The sequence below is a fragment of the Leptidea sinapis genome, chromosome 1 (genome assembly GCF_905404315.1).
Source record: "Leptidea sinapis chromosome 1, ilLepSina1.1, whole genome shotgun sequence".
Classification (NCBI taxonomy): Eukaryota; Metazoa; Arthropoda; class Insecta; order Lepidoptera; family Pieridae; genus Leptidea; species Leptidea sinapis.
The window spans coordinates 1503656-1524406 of record NC_066265.1 but is presented as its reverse complement, the minus strand read 5'-3'; the positions used below and the strand labels follow the sequence as shown (position 1 = coordinate 1524406).

Sequence of the window (20751 nt, the reverse complement as noted above, 5' to 3'; positions counted from 1 at the left end):
GATTCTTTAGGACCTAGGTTATAAATAGCGCGAATAGCCCTCTTCTGCAGCCCAAAGATGGTATTAATATCGGCCGCACTGCCCCATAACAATATACCATACGACATAATACTATGAAAATAACTAAAGTATACTACTCGCGCCGTTTGCTTGGCAGGTAGTTAAAAAATAAAAATGCTGCCTAAAATAAAAAAAGCAACTATATTATAAAGCTAGTACAAAAAATCTGGTACAAGTTGTATTATGCATGTTAAAATATCCACCTACGTAATTACTGTGTAGGTTATCTGGTCAGGCATTAATCTATCTGTGTGTGGAACCGGTTTCAAAATGGATAAAAATTATAATAGTGATCATGATGTATGGCAGAATATAATTATTATACCAAGTGGTTGGTACATGATCTAAAACTTGTTATTCTTAACATCGGCTTAAGAGCTCAAAGTAATATAAATTTATTTCCAACAAACACAAGTAAAAATTCAAATAAATTTCTGGTGATTTTATTCATTCATTTTGTTTTTAACTTGTTTTTTTTTTATATGGAAAAGGAGGACAAACGAGCATACGGGTCACCTGGTGTTAAGTGATCACCGCCGCCCAAATTATCTTGCAACACCAGAGGAATCACAGGAGCGTTGCCGGCTTTTAAGGAAGGTGTACGCGCTTTTTTTGAAGGTACCCATGTCGTATCGTCCCGGAAACACAGCACAAGGAAGTTCATTCTACAGCTTTGTAGAACGTGGAAGAAAGAAGAAAGCTCCTTGAAAATCGCACTGTGGAGGACCGCCAAACATCCAGGTGGTGGGGATGATATCCTAACTTGTGGCGTGTCGTGCGAAGGTGGAATTCGGCGGCAGGAAACAGGTGAAACAGCTCTTCGGAATAATAAATGATAAATGCGGTAGTTTATTATTTGATATCTTGAAATCATTTACTCTACGTCGTGCATGAATATAGTAAATCTTGCTTTTTTTGTCTCTTCTAAATTGTTCCTAATTATAGTCCTTGATAAAGTCATGTTATCTATCGAGCTCGATCATAACTTTTACAGTATAGTTTTAAAGGGTTTCGTGTTGTATCAGATTCAAACTGGTGTCAAAAAAATTAAGCATTTTTTTTAAGCAAAATTCTCTAAAATTCGAAGCCATTTCTTCACCTGAAAAAATGTTGTATGTAAAAAAAACTATACTTAGTGTGGCCATAAATACTGTTACAATTAAGAATAAAAAAACATTACATTTGAATTTGGAATCTGTCATTTTTATATGATTGTTTATTGAGTTTTCTCATTTTGGTGCTAATACATTGTACTTACAATATTTTGCGAGATGCAAATCGGTGAATCGCTGTGATTGCATTACACAAAGTAGGTATGGAGCCAAATGCTATTTAATTAACAAAATTATGCAGTAAAATGTTTGTGTACCGGGCTATTAATAAGTACAATGAGACCTCCTTCTGTTTGTGACAAAAAGAGATCTGGCCGTCCCCGTAGTATTCGTACGTAAAAGGTGGTCAGAGCAGTAAGTGAAAGAATTCGTAGATCTCCAGTCCGAAAGCAAAAGACTTTATCCCGGGAGATGAAGATAATAGTAACCAAGAACTATGTTGCGTATTTAAAAAGATGACTTAGGACTTGCAGCCTATAAGAGACGTACTGGTCATTTGAATACGGTGGTATAATCGAAACAACTACTGAAGCGGTACGCAAAGGGAGGTCACATAAAAATTTTGTTTACGGATGAGACTTTTTTAACAATTGAGAAAATTTTTAACAAACAACATGACCGTATTTATGCTCAAAGCTCTAAGGAAGCTTCCCAATTAGACAGAGTGCAACGTGGGAACTATCCGACTTCAGTGAAGGTTGGGTTATTAGCTATGAAGGAGTGACTGAGCCAAACTTTTGTGAAAAAGGTATCAAAACATCGGCACTAATGTATCAAGATACCATTCTTGAGATGGTAGTGAAGACCCTTAACAACACCATGTTCAATAACCAAGAATGGTCCTTCCAGCAAGACTGGGCGCCGGTCGTAAAGCTCGGTCTACGCAGTCTGTGTTGGAAACGAGCGTTTCGGACTTCATCAGAGCTGAAGACTGGCCGTCGTCTAGTCCCGATCTTATTCCGCTGGATTTTGATTTATGGTTAGTTGTAGAGAGTACGACTTGCTCTAAACGCCATGATAATTTTGAGTCCTTCAACAAACAATTCTTACGATTGGCAGTGACGAATTATCCCATGGAAAGAGTGCGTGCTTTCAATTGATAACTGACCTCAACGTTTAAAGGACTATATTGCAGCCAAGGGAGACCACTTCGAATAAGCTTTTTTTTTATGAAAATAAGGGACAGGACGAGCAGGACGTTCAGCTGATGGTAATTGATACGCCCTGCCCATTACAATGCAGTGCCGATCAGGATTCTTGAAACTCCAAAAATTCTGAGCGGCACTACAACTGCGCTCGTCACCTTGAGACAAGATGTTAAGTCTCATTTGCCCAGCAATTTCACTAGCTACGGCGCCCTTCAGACCGAAACACAGTAATGCTTACACATTACTGCTTCACGGCAGAAATAGGCGCCGTTGTGGTACCCATAATCTAGCCGGCATCCTGTGCAAAGGAGCCTCCCACTGGTACACTGTAAAAGTAAAAAAAAAAAAATTGCAAAAGATTTTTTTTCTTTGTTTCAGTATTTATGGCAAGATTGTGCAATTATATTATAAAAATATGAATATATTTAGTTTCAATACAGATGTTAAACATGGCGTACTTTCAGAGGCTATTATTGTCATTCTTTCTTTCTCTATCATTACTTTTATAGTTTAATTTATTCCCCACAACTTTTTTTTTATTTTTAGTGGATATTTTATCTAATGTAAGTATTGGAAAAGTGTCTTTGAAATCGATTGTGTTTTTGTTAAATTTTTAGATTTTATTTTTAGTGAAACTGAAGTACAGTAACTTTTAATTTGCCTAAATATGTGTACATCTACAAAATTTTGCAATGCATCAATGAACGTAGTCGCATTGCAATGTGATTACAGACAGAAATTCTGCCGAGGGTACCCTTACTCTAACCCCCTTATTCATAATGGTCCGCTAACTTTAAACAGCCAACTAACTTTAAGGAGTGTTTTTTCTCATTCTGACTTAGGCCAATAGAAGAAGACAGAGTGAAAATTAGCAATGCTTTAAGTTAGCAGACTATTATGAATAAGGGGGTAAGTCGTTAAGGAGTTCCATATTCGACTACGGCAATTACTTGGCCTTAACGACGTTACGGTAGGTGACAAATACCCGGATAGCATAAAAAAGATTCGGTCGAGTATCGTTAATTTGCTCCTAAGAATTGAAGATTGTCATGGATCCCCTTATCAGAACCTAACCAAACTCTCATCAAATAACCTTCGAAGTAATATTATACTTCGATTCTTTAAAAAGAAATTGTCGCGCACATGCTTACAACAAATTTAAGACTTTTATGGTTTTTTCATGAATTCCACTGTCAGATCTGGACCAAATTGCAATGGTACCACACGGGAAACACCAGCTTTCAAATAAATTATCAAAATCGGTTCACCCGGTTGAGGTAACAAACAAAAAAAATGCATATCCATTGAAAACTTCCCCCTTTTCTGTAGTCGGTTAAAAATATCATGTGATACACAGGTATGTAGTATATTCAAAATACTAAGGAGCTAATGGCGACCGTGGCTGACTGTTTCCGCCTTGTCAATCAAAATCGGTTAATAGATTCGCTTTCTTTTTCTAACTTGCTGTTTATCCCTAAGATATGTTCTTCTCTTTCGCAGGCTATTTTATCTAAGATATATAAAGATAAGATAGATAAAGATTTTATATTCTGTTTTCTGTCTTACCGAACTTCGAAACTTCGGCGGCGACGAAATTCGATACAACAAAAAAGCAGATATCTCGCACTTAGATTCAAATTAATAGACCATAAAATCATGGTAATTTATTTGTTAATCGAGTAACTGTCACTATCATTTTGCTTTTATGACATTTCAATCTTAGAAAACTTTTTAAATTAGACGTTATTTTGCGGGAATCCTTAATTATCCGAATTATCAGCCACTATTCCGGCATTATCTATAAATAAATTTAAATGTTTTATTACAAAATAGCTGCCGTAAATCCTATAACTCCACAGCTGGATATCTAAGTAATCCGACAGCCTAGGACTAGATTATGATTTTTCTATAGCAATAGCAATGACAGTACAATATTGTATATTACATTAAAAAGAGCGCAAAAAAAGAATGCTGGGAGAGTTTAGTTTTTTTTTTAATGGAATCGGACAAACGAGCGTACGGGGTCACCTGTTGTTAAGTGATCACCGCCGCCCACAATCACTTGCAACACCAGAGGAATCACAGGAGCGTTGCCGGCCTTTAAGAAAGGTGTACGCGCTTTTTTGAAGGTACCCATGTCGTATCGTCCCGGAAACACCGCACAAGGAAGTTCATTCCACAGCTTTGTAGCACGTGGAAGAAAGCTCCTTGAATACCGCACTGTGGAGGACCGCCACACATCCAGATGGTGAGGATGATATCCTAACTTGTGGCGTGTCGTGCGAAGGTGGAATTCGGCGGCAGGAATCAGGTTAAACAGCTCTTCGGAACACTCCCCGTGATAAATGCGGTAGAAGATGACACACAATGAAGCGACGTCTCTACGCAACGCCAAGTGATCCGTATTTCGTTTAGTAGTAATATACTACTACCGCTTCGGAAACAAATGTCTTCGCAAATGAATCAATCAATGAATTAAGGAATCAATTTTGAGAAAATAAATGCCTTTTATGCCTTTAAATCATCGAGTGTATCGCGCTATATGAAGAAACCTCAGCTGACCACAAACATGAGAGTTGCATTACTGAACGATACATCTGCTGAAGATTTCTCTGAGCAATTTCTGACGGTAATAGTTGAGAACCTGTCGACGAATCAGGCGGATTGATTTCATTTCCTCAGAATTTCTGTGACTTTGTCTCATCGAATAACCAACAAAGTATGCCCAAACATCATTACTAAAAACAATAATGAATGCAGTGGCGGGGTATGCTTATTGCCGCCCTGGGCCCTTTCTGATATACCACCCCTTTTGATCCAACGTGAAGATCCAGTGAGAACAAGATTTTTGAAAATCGAGGTGAAGCCTATAACTTCCCTTTCTGTTTTGAAATTCATCGATTTTCAAAGAAAAAGCGGGAAATAAATACCAATATGTAATTTCAAATGCTTTATATAATGTTGCACTGCCCCATAACAAAACTGTGCAACGGAACGCGTTTGGTGGTAAGCAAATTGATGTACAATGTGATTTACACGGCGATACTCAAAGGAAAATTCGAAAGTGAGGAAGTTCTTATTGAAAAGATCCCGATAATCCCAACCTATATGCCGTTTGAGTTTAAGCGACTTTAATTTTCAATCCGTCTTACAGTCGCCATGACCTTTAAGAAATCACAAGGACAATCTTTGAAAGTTACTGGCCTGAATCTAGAAAATACAAAATCTGTACATTTATTGTTCGCCGGGTCACCTAGTTATGATATAAAAGCTATTTATATATTAAAGAAATATACATTTCAATCACTGCCTCTCAATATATTTCTTGATAATGTTATGTATCTAAATAGTAAATTTAAATGAATTTTCTAGAAACTGTCATAAGCGTAATGTTAATACCAGGAAGAAACATAAACTTATAACGCCTACTGGAAAGTCGAGTTAGTAAGTCGAGGCTTTTGTGGGCGATGTATGTGTGCTTTTACAATAAGATCCCAGAAAATATTCAAAATAATTGGAATACGAAATTCAAAAGAATTATTAGAAGAAGTTTATGTGGTAAACTATAACATAGGTTAATAACTTTCTTAATGATACGATACATTGGGAATGGAGCGATCGCCGTTATAAATTTGATTATATTAAAATTAAAAAAAAAAAACCAAGCCTGAGTTGCTTGCGCCCATTCTCCTCTTGCCTGAAGCATACATTTCCGAATGGGTACTAGTATCCTATTAAGCATAAAAAATATTTTAATTTGAATAGTGTAATAAATTAACAGACGCATTTCAGCCTCCTCTTGTGACATGCATAGTTTAAAAATATATATATATTCCTATGCAGTTTTCTTAGTGATATTTATTAGAATAACTTCAAAGACGAGACATAACGCCAAGTAACGACAAAGAGTAAAGAATAGAAGTCATCTCCATTCACACATAAAGAAGATAATAAATGTGTAATAGTTTACCTTAAATCTAGATAGTTGACTTTAGCACCGTACATGTTCCATAACGCAGGCGGAATCTTGCGACAGTCTTGACCACAATAACTTAACTGAAACAAAACCAAATTCATTAGCTCCTAATAAAAAAATACAATAAAAACAAAAAGTAAGTGCCTTAGAGTATGTTCCGATATGCACTGCGACCACTGTACAGTGTGACATCAATTTAGTATACTGCGAAGCCGTTCCTTTAAAGCCAGTTATACTGGTCACTATTTAAAACGTAACCCAATCCCGTATACTCTCAGCCGCATTTTTTGACGCAGCATTCAAATGAGTGTATTAAAGTTTTCTAATTCATTAAAAAAAACTAAAAAGGTTAATTTTTGCAATTCTTCCATTGTTTTATTTATTAATCCAAACTAATTACAGAACTTTATATTTTTTGGATTAAACTGTAGGTATTGTTTATGAAACGTTAGGCACTCGAGTGATTTTGACTGATCACGTGATCAATGTACAGCGAGTACCTTACCTCGAAAACGCCACTGCTCACAGTAGAATATGGCGGCGATTTATGACGTCATATATTTCCCTAAGATACTGCGGCAGTATACTGGCCAGTCCATAACGGAACGAATTTTTCTACAGTGATACCCTTAGTAACCTTGTCCGTAAGTAAAGTAATTTAATTACGCACGCGCCGCGTGTTTGCATGGTCTCCAAGGTAACCAGAACCAGCGGGACGCAAAAGTAGGAAGCGGGAATGCGAACCTATCGATGCTTACGCTTAACTGACGATAGAGTTACAGTGTTATGACGTATCTACATATCTTATATCTTTAAACGAGCAATTCTTGTATATATATATATATATATATATATATATATATATATATATATGTATATATATATATATATATATATATAATCTGAATCTCCGAAACGACTCCAACGATTTTCATAAAATTTTGTGTACAGGGGATTTCGAGGGCGATAAATCGATCTAGATAGGTTTCAATTTAAAAAAGTAGTTTTATCCGTGTTTTAATGAGAGACAGGTACAAAAACATTAGAATACAAAGGTAAATTTCGCCAATATACACAAGACGTATAATAGCTCAGATGGGAAATTGGGTGATCCGGAAAGCAGAAGACCCCGGTTCGAATCCAGAAGTCCTATTAGTTTTTTTTTTTGTTCAAGTTTTGTACATTCTTAAAAATCCGAGCAACGCTCGGTCGTGCGGATATTCATTTATTGATACGGAAAATAATTTAAAATAATGTTGTTTTATTAAATAATTAATTGGTACGAGAATGCCTGCGAGATCGAATCAGTAATGAGGAGAACCAAAGTCACCGACATAGTACAGTTGAAGTCAAATTAACGTTTAATTATAATTTTCACCAGTGGGAGGCTCCTTTGCACAGGATGCCGGATAGATTATGGGTATCACAACGGTGCCTTTTTCTGCCGTGAAGCAGTAATGTGTAAGCATTACTGTGTTTCGGTCTGAAGGGCGCCGTAACTAGTAAAATTACTGGGTAAATGAGATTGACATCTTATGTCTCAAGGTGACGAACACAGTTGTAGTGCCGCTCAGAGTTTTTGGGTTTTTCAATAATCTTGAGCGGCGCTGAATTGTAATGGGCAGGGCGTATCAATTACCATTACGCAACTGCGATGCCGGTCAGAATGATGGATTTTTCAACAATCCTGAGCAGCACTGCATTATAATGGGCAAGGTCACTTAGCATCAGAAAGTCTATCTCCTCTGATCACCTTTTCTCATAAAAAAAGCCTACCCGTGATGATAGTGCATACGGATAACTACGTTTTGAGACCTTTTTTTCTTAATATATTACAATAATATTAACTTTTTTTTTATATAAGGGGGGCAAACGGGCAAGAGGCTCACGGGATGGTTAGAGGTGAAGCAATTGCCCATGGACGCAACACCAGGTGTTAAGAAATGCGTTGCCGGCCTTTAATGTGGCAGTATGCTTTTTTCTTGAAGGACCCTAAGTCGTATCTGTTCGGGAAAACCGCAGCCGGTAATTGATTCCACAAAGTGGCTGTGCGAGGCAAGAATTTTCTAGCAAAACGCGCGACTAAACTTATAGAGAAAATATAATAACCTGATTCCTGCCGCCTTCTACCTTTTCGCCACCACATCTGGATGTGTGGCGATCCTCCACAGTGCGGTTTTCAAGGAGCTTTCTTCTTCCTCGTACTACAAAGCTGTGGAATGAGCTTCCTTGTGAGGTGTTTCGGGACGATACGACATGGGTACCTTCAAAAAAAGCGCGTACACCTTCCTTAAAGGCCGGCAACGCTCTAGTAATTCCTCTGGTGTTACAAGAGAATGTGGACGGCGGTGATCACTTAACACCAGTTGACCCGTACGCTCGTTTGTCCTCCTATTACATAAAAAAATATATACCTATTATAACTACAATAAAATAATATTTGACCCGTAAGTATAACAATATATATATATTATCTTAGATCATTTATACGTCCAGAAGCTGTTAAAACGTCGGTAAAAATATGACTGTTTAACTCTATTTTGAGCAATGAACGCACACAAACACAAAGTGACATACAAATCGGGAGTGTCGCACGTAGCTTGTCACGCACACTATTGTAATAAGCCTGGCCTGTTTTCGTGGACAACAAGAGGTTCTATCTAGACGTATAAATTATCTCAGTATATTATATCAATTAGTATCTATTCTTACTTACTTCAATATAAGTATTTATACATACTAAAAAGTGAAAAAAAAAACACAAAGATAACTAGGTATATTACCTACACTACACCACTAAAAACACTATAATACAATAACTTTAATGACATACAATGCGATACAAATATGGATAATATAGTGTTTTCTTGCGACTTTCATCACAAAAATCAATATTGAGGTTATATTTCATCGGGACACCATGGTGGCGCAACCAGTCGCGCCACTGTGGTGTCCATAAGCTACGAAACTAGACACCATAACGACACCAGAGTCATGACGCGTCCGAGCTGGTCGCGCCACCAAATTTGTTTGGCTATCTGGGCAACTAAGGGCTATACACCGTAACACCACGGTGGTACAACCAGTCGCCACTACCAGCAAAATATATACAGCTCCATAGGGAATTACTCGCATGGTGTCCTTATAGTGTCTAATTTGGTAGCTTACGCAACCAGTCGCGCCACTGTGGTGTCCCAGTGGAATATAGCCTGAATATTGATTTTTGTGATGAAAGTCGCAAGAAAACACTATATTATCCTCATTTGTATCGCTTTGCATGTCATTACAGTTATTGTATTATTGTGTTTTTAGTGGTGTAGTGTAAAAGGCAAAGAAGGCATTTATTTTCTCAAAATTGATTCCTTTAGAATTCTTTTTGATCTCATTTCTGATATACTAGACACTACTACCGCTTAGGAAGCAAATGGCGCTCTGAGAAAGAAGCGGCGGAAACTCTCACATCATTCTTTTTTTGCGCTCTTTTTAATATAGTTTATTAGGTAATATACCTAGTTACTCCTGTGGTTTTTTCTTTGGTAGCTTACGGACAAGTGGTGTCCCGGTGGAATATACCCCTTATGGCGAGTTGAATGGTGTAGATAGCTTATTGGTAATGAAACTGGCAATCAAATTAAAAAAACAATTATTTAAATCCGACTAATAGGTGTAGAGATAAGCGCGTTGAAATATACAAGCAAAAAAACCTATTTCGTTTTATAATACGAGTATAGATATTTAAATAAATGTAAATTTATTATAACATAAAGATTATATTGCTATCCAATTGTCTGCTGTGACATTTATGGCGATTTAGAATAATTTATTGTGTTAGTTATATTTATAAATGCGTCCGATTAACGCCTACTAAATCTTTATCGCTTACACCGAGATTAGAATACCCTCAAGTTTATTCTTTATCATTACTAAGTTGATATTTTAGTTTTTTGCATATTATTTAATATTGTCGCGTAGCAACGCCACGACGTACATGACGAGAGTTGTCAAAATTCAAGGTATTGATAATTTCGAAATATTTCAAATTTCTAGAACAATTCGAATTTAAAGATGGAAGAGAATCATTTTGAAAAAAGAACAGACCCGAGGGTATATAAGCTGTACTAAGCGTGGTCTATGGCAGTTCTAGTTCAGACTCGGAAGTGAAAAGGAAAAGAAGGACGAGAAGAAGAATTGGTGAAAAGTATGAAAAGTGATTCAGTGAGGAGAAGATAGAAGCGAATGAGTGTTCGGCCACACTCTCGTGACAATATATCAGTTATTTATTTACCCTCCCATGCAGATCTTTACCTATTTACTATCAATAAAAAATTGTATTCTTTCATATTTGAAGCACGGACGAGTAAAAAAAGAGGGAGTCCGTGTCACCCTACATAACAGTGAAGCACCAAAACAAGCCTGTAAACGTGTAAATACATAGCTCCACGCACACACTTACACTAATACAAGCCGATCGGCCACCATTTTGAGATTTGCCATAGTCTGTGACAGAACAATTTGCGTCGCAATAAAATATTTTAAAAATGCCGTCGTGCGTTGTGAAAAGGTGTAAAAAAATACTATAAAAGTATTTGTTGATATATGATTATTTAAGGGAGAAAATATTGTGTAACTGGTATCCCACGTAACCGCAAACACTAGCATAAAGGTGCTTCACTTACAAATATCACGGCGCGTAGCCCTTCTTTTTTTACTAGTCCGTGATTTTAAGTTTCTATTGTATTTTAAAATGAATACGGCGGCGGAATGGGTTAAAATCAGGGTGGTCAACTTTTCCAGTCGCCAAAATCGGACAAATCTAGTCATACTTTTTTACAAACAGGGCGGTTTTACTATCACGCGGATTCATCCGCGCGTGGTACACCAGCATCCTAATAAATTATACATGTGTTTCCGATTGGTTACAACTGGTATTTAATCTTGCACCACTTCTGTTTATTAAGAGATTTCATTCACTTGATGTGAGAAGAAGACAAACTAACATTCATATCTGTCACGAGATACTGTGGGGTAACTCGGTATTTGCTGGTAAAGTGTTTATAAAACAAAAAGCCTGTCTGAGAGCATTATGTGGACTGCAACCACTGGATACCTGTTGGCCTTTATTAATGAAGTATCGTGTTCTTCCCTTACCCTGTCCATATATCTTAATATATATAAATTACGTGTCACGTTGTTTGTCCGCGATGGACTCCTAAACTAATGAACGGATTTTAATGGGGATTACTTCATGGAGTGCAGTTTAGTCCAACTTGAGATATAGGATAGATTTTATTTAGATTTGGGACTCAAAATTATTTTTATATCCTTTATTTGTTTTGAACATATTTTCTGTGAGAGAATTTATTGACGCACGGTTTGACAGCTCTGCTGTGAAACAATTTCATTATAACAACAAGGAGCATATGTTATGAAATAATACTTAATTTCATGGAAATTTTATTGACAAATTCATAAAAAACACAGTTTTTTATTTATTATGTACAGAACAATGTCTGGCGGGTCAGCTAGTATATATATATATATGAATTGCTATTACTAGTTAAGAAAAATCCAAGCTGTTTTAAAACTTACAATGAGTTGAATGAGGGAAGATCTCTGAGAGCTCAGAACAAACAAACTAGTTCTGCCTCTTAAAAGGCTACAGATGTTTGGAAAGAGTACAAACTACATGGCAATAACTATGTACAATAAACTTCCTGGCGACTATAAAAGCAGTACTTTTAATAAATTTAAAAGAAGAACTCATAAACAAATGAAAGAAAGAAAAAATGTTTGATGACGTCATTATACAGTCTGGTAATATTTCTTAAAGTTATACAATTCTAAATATGATCTAATGACGCCAATGGGCCCCCAACTCAGCATAGTTGTGGTTTCGAAAGAATCCACAACACTGGTCTTCCGTGGAAACCCAGAGAGCGCTACTAACGCGTAGTCCTATCACACGAAGGTTTAACAAACTATTAATTCTCTATGAGCACAGAGCACAAAAAATAGTGAAACTAGGATCTAAAATTAAAACTAAAACAATTTTTTTTTTCCCGGAAAAATACATTTAAACTTGCCATTGCCACACAAAACAAACTATTTTTTTTTTTTAATATTTTAAATTGATTTTTGGACATTAATGCTATTATAATATTTTAGAATTCTTTAGTGATAATCTTAAACTAAGAACTACCTAACGGTTAAGGATATTTTAAAGTTATTGACAATAATATTTGGTTTTGTACTTTTATTACGTTGACATTTTAATCATTGCTTTTATTTTATTTTTATGCGTTATTTGTATAAAGTTTATGTATAACTTAACTTTTTATTCCACTCTTGTTTCTGTTTCTTTATGTAACTAAATTCTGTTTCTTTATTTAACTAAATTTAATGTAATATTCAAACACCAGTTACACTGGTAAAACGTATATGGCTCATCAGAGAATAAATAAAACAAAATTAGGAATGGAAAATATAGTCGAAATAAAAGATACAAACCCTTTTACCGCTTCGTTTACGTTAAAATAAAAGGAATAACAAGGCCATATCTTATAACAGTCATATAAAATACAATATGCTTACATTAAACCCAGCCATAACTTGACTAAGGCATCACATTCAAACAGCCTCTGTAATACCGTGCTATCTTTATTGTGGGTCACTTTATCAGCTTTATGACTGCATTTATAGCAATAAATGACGACCTGTATAGCCGAGTGGTTAGCGATCCTACCTACTAAGCTAGAGGTCCGGGTTCGAATGCTGGTGCAAGCATGCATATGATGAATATGGATGTTTGTTTTCGAGTCATGGATGTTTAAATGTATTTATGTATGGTTAAGTAGTATATTGTATTAAATATATCGTTGTCTTGCAACCCATAACACAGGCTATATATCCGTACACGGCGTGAATACATTGATAAATCGAAATTGTATACTTTTCAGGGCAGGTATATCTAAGTTTAAATATTAATGGTGAATCGAATTTTTTGTCTTTTTAAATAATTTTTATGTGTTTCTAAGTAATTTAATCGGAACTTTCAAATGATGTAAGTATAATAGTAAATTAACATTTTAATCACCGAAAAAAATGACATGTAAGGTTGTTCACTGATGACATGTCAACGTATTCCTTATATATATAGTACCTTAGTAATTAAAGAAAAATCGATAGAGAAATAAGATTGACGGCATAAAAATATTGTGTATTTTACTCTCGTAATAGACAGTATGTGCTCTCTTTAATTATGTTAATTGAAAAATGTAAGATAAAACATTTTTTTATACATCAAAGTATTTTATATTAATACAAGCTTAAATGATGAAACAATAACTATAGTCGAATTTTGTTATACTTAATCTTCTCCTTTTTCCTCTTACTATGTATCCAAATCAGGATCAATGTTCACTATGTCATTGGCATAATCCCTTTGGAGACTACTTCTAAATATAAGATCCGTCTTGAAACGTATTTCTCCAAAGGACTTTTGATATTGCAGCCCAATGACGTTCTATACATAAACGTCATTGTTGCGGCGAAATTACAGGTTGCCATCACGGACGATTAAAAAAAACAGGACTCCGTGTCAACTTACATTACAGTGAAGCACCAAGACAAGCCGGTAAACGTGTAAATTCATAGCCTCACGCACACACTTACACTAATACAAGCTGATCGGCCGCCATTTTGAGATTTGCCATCGTCTGTGACAGAACAGTTTGCGTCGCAATAAAATGCCGTCGTGCGTGGTGAAAAAGTGTAAAAACAATTGTATAAAAGTATTTGTGGATATATGATTATTTAAGGAAGAAAAAATTGTGTAACTGGTATACCCCGTAACCACACACACACTAGCATAAAGGTGTTACACTTCCTAATATCACGGCGCGGAGTCCTTCTTTTTTACTATTCCGTGTTTGCCATAAATAAATTCAGAGCAGTTTTTTTTAAATCGTATATGGCCCTTTTTTTAAGATAATTCTGTTAAATTTAGGATATTTTCCAGCTTCATTGGTACAACTTTAAAGATTTATAGACCATAGCTATCTCTTATAAAAATAAAACAGAAGTTTTGAGATAGGGGATGGGTAAGCTTTACTGAAGATCAAAATATGTAAATACTCGAATGGATGGGTTGCTCTTTGTTTCCTCTCTGTCCTTCCTTTTTTCTGAATATTCTTTTTCAGCTAATGATTGGTGTTCAAGCGCGACTTTCAAAATGAAGTTTTCGTCTTCCTGTGTTTATGAAATATATGTGCTTATAAGGTCACACGTGTGACAAGTAGGTATCTTTAGCTGGTTTTTTACAACAACACAAGTTAAAATCATGCAGGCACTGGCTGTACAATTAAAGAGGCACAGGATTTGCGCAAATTTCTTTATACAAACGATACATGGCCGCTATGGAAAGTTGAATGAATGTTCGTCCAAATCATGCATTTTTTGTACTTTTTTTCCGAACTGTTTTCTTGTAAAATCAAAATATTTGTATTGCTTAGTAACAATATTTAAAATAATTTAACAAAAATTGCACGAGACAAACTTAATTATTGGTCAAAGACGGAACCTTGTTGTAAAAATATTTGATTCCTTAGAAGGGGATAGTGCCAAAATTAAAGCAATACTTATCTTATTTATCGCTTTATCTAATTAGACACAGCGGCCAATTTCGCAAATGATTGATATATCAACTTATCACATATTGCACCGCACTTTTGTGCCGTTAATAACTTGACATCTCAAAATGTACTTATATTTGGGAACGCAGTTATGGGTAATCTGAACAACTGATCATCTCAAGCTGTACTGTTACCTAATTTGTGTATGTCGCGTAAATAACTTAGCATGTTGAGTTGTTTAAATAAATAATAATATTATATTATGACATCTCCAGATGTCATATTTATCTCGTAGGCAACAGAGTTGTTTAATTATTTACATGAGTGATACACCAAAAATGATTGAGTTTATCGACTTACTCATTTATTCCCCATATAAAGCAAAAAATCCAGAACTCGAATTTGCTATTATTTAAAATTGGATATAAGTCGACTTCTCAATGTATTCACGCCGTGTACGGATATATGCCTAATTTGGGAAAGATAATTTGTGTGAAAAGTGTGTCAATATATTATTGTTTATATAGTACACAGTCTTATATCCATAAATATGACTAGTCAATGCAATGTTTACATTTATCAATTTGAATGATACACTGTAAATTTATTACGCCTTGACCCTTTCTAGATAATACTCTCACTACGCAGCTGGCATATTTTCTCCAACACTTATTATTTATTTTAATAAATTTTTCGGAAAATTAAGAAGTTAGCCATTGGGAGGCTCCTTTGCACAGGATGTGGCTAGATTATGGGTGCCAACGGCGCCAATTCCTGCCGTGAAGCAGTAATATCTAAACATTATTGTTTCAGTCGGAAGGGCGCCGTAGCTAGTGAAATTACTGGGCAAACGAGACTTAACATCTTATGTCACAACGAGGCGGGAGCAATTGTAGCGCCACTCAGAAATTTTGGATTTATCCGCTCAGGATTGTCCTGAGCTGCACTGCATTGTAACGGGCACGGCGTTTCAATTACCATCAGCTGAACGTCTGGTTGGTCTTGTCCCTTATTGTCGTAAAAAGAAAGTTAAGCGATGAACTACGAGGTACATGATTTACTTGCCCTAGCCATTTTAAACACTATCATACTAAATATATGCGAGTGTTCAATATCAAATATTTGGATACTTCTCGTTTGATCTTTAAAAAGTTATTGACGTTATTTTACTGATTAGGTAACGCACTTTCGTTATCAGCTCAAACTTTTTTGATATCTGCAATAGTTTGGGAATAATCGTCTGGTCGCACTTAACGATTACCTCCTGTATGTCATCTTCAGTATAATGGAGACATTTTACAATGACATCTTTCACTCATGAGCCACAATCGCTCTCTTTGTAGAATACTCAACAACTGCAGTTTTCCCGAACCGTTACAAGCTTACAACATATCCCCCCGTCTTTAAAAGCCGGAAACGCATCTTTTGACCAGTCCTGTTGCGGATGTTAAACTCCAAAAAACTCTTTTTTCTTTAGAACTATATCATATGGATACCTTAAAGAAAGCACGTTATCTATATTTAAAGCTAACCAGCTCCTGACCCTTTGTTCACCGTTTGCTTGTAAGTCCTCCAGATGGCTTTTCCTGTTGCATGTTTAGAGTTAATGTCACCGTCACAACAATATCTTTATTTGCACTTCAAAATAAAACAGTTTGTTATTTTTGTAAATATTAATGATAGCCTTGTGAAATCCGAAACGTTTCAGTATAACAGTAGTGTGTTGGTATTTAGAAAATTTTAACATATTTTGCATGTCAATTGACAAAACATATTGGATTATCAATAATATTATGTTAACATCTTAAGTACAATGTTTCTTGTAATATCTCTCACTTCTGGGATTAATTAATAATTAAAAATAAAATTTACTTTAAAATAAAATAGCTGACCCGACAGACGATGTTCTAAAAAAATCTCTGAATTATAATATCTCAAAGGGTTTTCTTTGAAAGCTCCCAAACGGCAAATATTTGCAACAAAAATCGTTAATATATATATATATATTAAAACAGTCCTTGAGAACCACGCTATCTAATGGCAAAAATAGCATGAAAATAGGTGCAGTAGTTTTTGAGTTTATCACAAGCGATCTATCAGACAGACAGACGCGGCGGAGGACTTTGTTTTATAGTATGTAGTGATATGGCAATACTTGAGATCTTTACTGATGTTTGGTTAGCACTTAAATTGTTATCACAATAAAGATTAATTCTTGAGTGTAGCTAAATTGATGTCAGTGTATAAGCTACGTTCTTGGAGTGCGCGGCTCCGACTTACAGCCGTTCCCAATATTCAATCTCTTACTTGAGATAAAAATCGTAACTATCGTTGACTTATCGAGTATATTGGGACAGCTTCAGATTATTGACAGCTAATTACTGACAGTAGAAGGTAGTTATTTATCTCTATCTGTAGATAGTATATAGGGAACGGCCGTAAATTAAATATGTCTAGCGTTGATTCACGCATGTTAAGGCTTATAGATCTAAATATAAGGCTGCAACCTCTGTCTCAAACTGAGGCTAATATCGCGCGGGACGCCGGACGGAAGACGCTCGCGCCGATTGTAGCAGCTAACTTGTATGGACGTGTTCAAATTGACGCGAGTAGTCGCTCAAGTTGAAGCGAAACGAGAGCGGGACACCCGGCGGGATTGTTTAATCTCACAATGCATGGTGTTTCACCACTGAAGAACCAAAAATGACACGCGGGTAGTCGCGTCAGTGTGAGAGGCTAAGCGAGCGAGCGAATTGCTCTAAAACGCGTCCCGCGTACCGCGCGTTATTCGCCTCAGTTTGAACAGAGCTTTAATGCTCGACCGTCCGCGTCGGTCGATCGTAGCGCGTACCCGTACGCGCTGACCATGTTGCGTTTAGAGTGCAGCTGACAGCAAACTTGATTGCTCGTGTACAATTTCAAAGAAAAATGAATCCATTTTTCACCTCTTTAATATGCGCGCAATTACGTAAACGATTACGAAATAAAATACGGAGAAGATATCATGTTTATTATAGAGCCCAATTATTATAGAGCGTGAAATTGAAGAAAAATTTTGAGTATTATATTTTTTTACGATTCTTGATGACGATGTTACCACACGTGCACACGGTCAATTACTCGGTCAGCGTCATACGCACTGAACGCATTAGTTTATCGACATCTAGCGCGTGAGCGGACCGACGATTCTCGTCAGTGCGACGTAGCTCTACGCGTTTAGCAATTCATCAGCGCTGGGCTGAATACGATCATATTAATATATTTTCATTATTATAGCTACGCTTGACCGACGTCAGCGCTGACCGTCGGTCGAGCACTAAATGCAGCCTTAGTGCGCAACGCGGGCAGGGATGCCGACATCGCATCGACAAACAAATCTTCGATATGTATTTTTTGTTCGCAGCTTTGCTAACGTCTAATCTATTAGACACACGGAAATTTCTATTCCAACATATTAAATGTTAACAAGAACAGTGGGAGGCTCCTTTGCACAGGATGCCGGCTAGATTATGGGTACAACAACGGCGCCTAGTTCTGCCATGAAGCAGTAATGTGTAAACACTATTGTGTTTCGGTCTGAAGGGCGCCGTAGCTAGTGAAATTACTGGGCAAATGAGACATAAGATCTTAGGTCTCAAGGTGACGAGCGCAATTGTAGTGTTGTCAAGAATTTTTCGGTCTCTCAAGAATCCTGAGCGGCACTGTATTGTTAATGGCAGGGCGTATCAATACCATCAGCTGAACGTCTTGCTCGTCTCGTCACTTACTGACATAAAAAAACAATAGAACCGCTTAATAATACAATAGCAAACCAGGACATTTCAAAATAGATTTAGCGTTTCACTCATAATCGATAACTTATATATTATAGTAGCTGATCCGACAAACGTTGTTCTGTAGATAATAAAAAAAATACTGTTTTATAGGAATTTGCCAACAATATTTCAAAACATCAAGAATTATTTTGTAAAAATGCTCCCTGTTGTTATAATGAAATAATGTTTCACAGGGGATCTGTCAAACCGTGCGTCACTAAATTCTCTCATAGAAAGTATGTCCATGCAAAACAAATATTGGAATTAAAAATAATTATGGGTCCCAAATCGAAATAAAAACTATCCTATCTCTCAAGTTGGATTAACCTGCACTCGATGAAGTAATCCCCATTAAAATCCGTCCATTAGTTTAGGAATCCATCGCGGACAAACAACGTGTCACGTAATTTATATATATTAAGACTAGCTGATCCGACAAACGTTGTTCTGTAGATAATAAAAAAAATACTGTTTTTTATGAACTTGTGAAAAATATTTCAAAACATCATGAATTATTTCGTAAAAAATGCTCCCTGTTGTTATAATGAAATTGTTTCACAGCAGAACTGTCAAACCGAGCGTCAATAAATTCTCTCATAGAAAATATGTACATACAAAACAAATATTGAAAATAAAAATAATTATGGGTCCCAAATTGAAATAAAAACTATCCTTTCTCTCAAGTTGGATTAACCTGCACTCCATGAAGTAATCCCCATTAAAGTCCGTCCATCGCGGACAAACAACGTGACACGTAATTTATATATATTAAGATAGAGGAAAACACTCGAATTGAAATCCTTTTCATATTTCGAAATCGCATAAAAGCCTTCATTATATTCTTTTGAGTAGACCCAGCTCTGAACCCGCGAGAGTAAAACCAATAATGATTTCCAATACAAAGCATTTTGTAGGCTATCAATATTTATCCTCGACACCTATTTCTACCTCCGAAAACATTGATAATGGCGTAGGGGAATACGGTAATGAAAACTTATGTGTTTCCGTTACGCGATGCGAAAATACACACAACCCCTAAACTCCTCCGGTAAATTAATAATGTTCTTTCTTTAGTTGGCTTATTATTCGCCAGAAACGTTCCCGAGTTCCGACAGTAAGTTATCCTGTCAGTAATTTACTATGGGTAACTTTCTTTTCGTTATACAATGTGCAATAGTCTATAGTATGAGTTATCAGGTAGGAAGTTCAGTCGGGTAGTAGGATAATTTTTTTTTTGATCATTACAAAATAAGCATGAATATCATGCTGATTGTAAATATAAATATACTGCAAGAGCTGTCGAAAAAATATTTCGAATTTGAAAAATATAATGGCGGGTCGTATAAGGGAGTTTGTTGCGCCCATTCTTCTCAGGTCTGAGGCATTCATTTTGGAATGGGCGGTAGTTTTTTTGACTTTCAATAAGTGATATCACATCCTATTTTGAATAAAAATATTTGAATTTGAACAAATTCAATTTTTTTTTTACGAAGTAGGATTAAAAATCACTTACTCAACGACAAAAACTACGCCCTCCTCCCGACAATGTACGCTTCGGTCCTGATAATTTTGTGAAGTACAATTTATTTGTAATTTTAGCCTAAGGGCATTCCCTCCAATCCAAATCTGTGGTATCATGATTTAGTAATTAGTGCTGTGGGTGGTGTGAGTTTCGCAATGAATGAGGCCACGAGCGTTTTTTTAACATGTTTTATATACACACATACCATATTTTTCCTACGTCTAAGTAAGTAATTTTAAATGTCACACAAGTGTTGCGAGTTGCCGCTTATCTTTTGTAAGTGATTTTATTTTTAGTTACTTAGCCAACGCGGGAAATGTGGATATTACAGAATGTATATACGTACCAGCATCTCGACAAATTATATTAAAAAGTATAATAAATAATAGTTTAAAAAACTAAAAAAATTACGCTTTTTATAGAAGAGCGAACTAAAAAAATAGAAAAACGAAAATTATATAAATTAACAAAAAAGGTATTTTGCCAAT

The 20751-nt window shown here is 35.9% G+C and overlaps 1 protein-coding gene across 2 annotated transcripts in view; it reads right to left on the bottom strand.

Moving 5' to 3' along the window:
* LOC126979996 (leucine-rich melanocyte differentiation-associated protein-like) overlaps positions 1 to 20751 on the bottom strand; it is a 64121-nt gene that overhangs the window by 32364 nt on the left and 11006 nt on the right. The window contains exon 2 of one of the 2 annotated variants that reach the window (XM_050829610.1): positions 6291 to 6376. In XM_050829610.1, the coding sequence (XP_050685567.1) occupies positions 6291 to 6376 (86 nt within the window). Of the gene's footprint in view, positions 1 to 6290; positions 6377 to 20751 lie in introns of those variants that run through there. The other variant, XM_050829617.1, reaches the window with a different exon arrangement.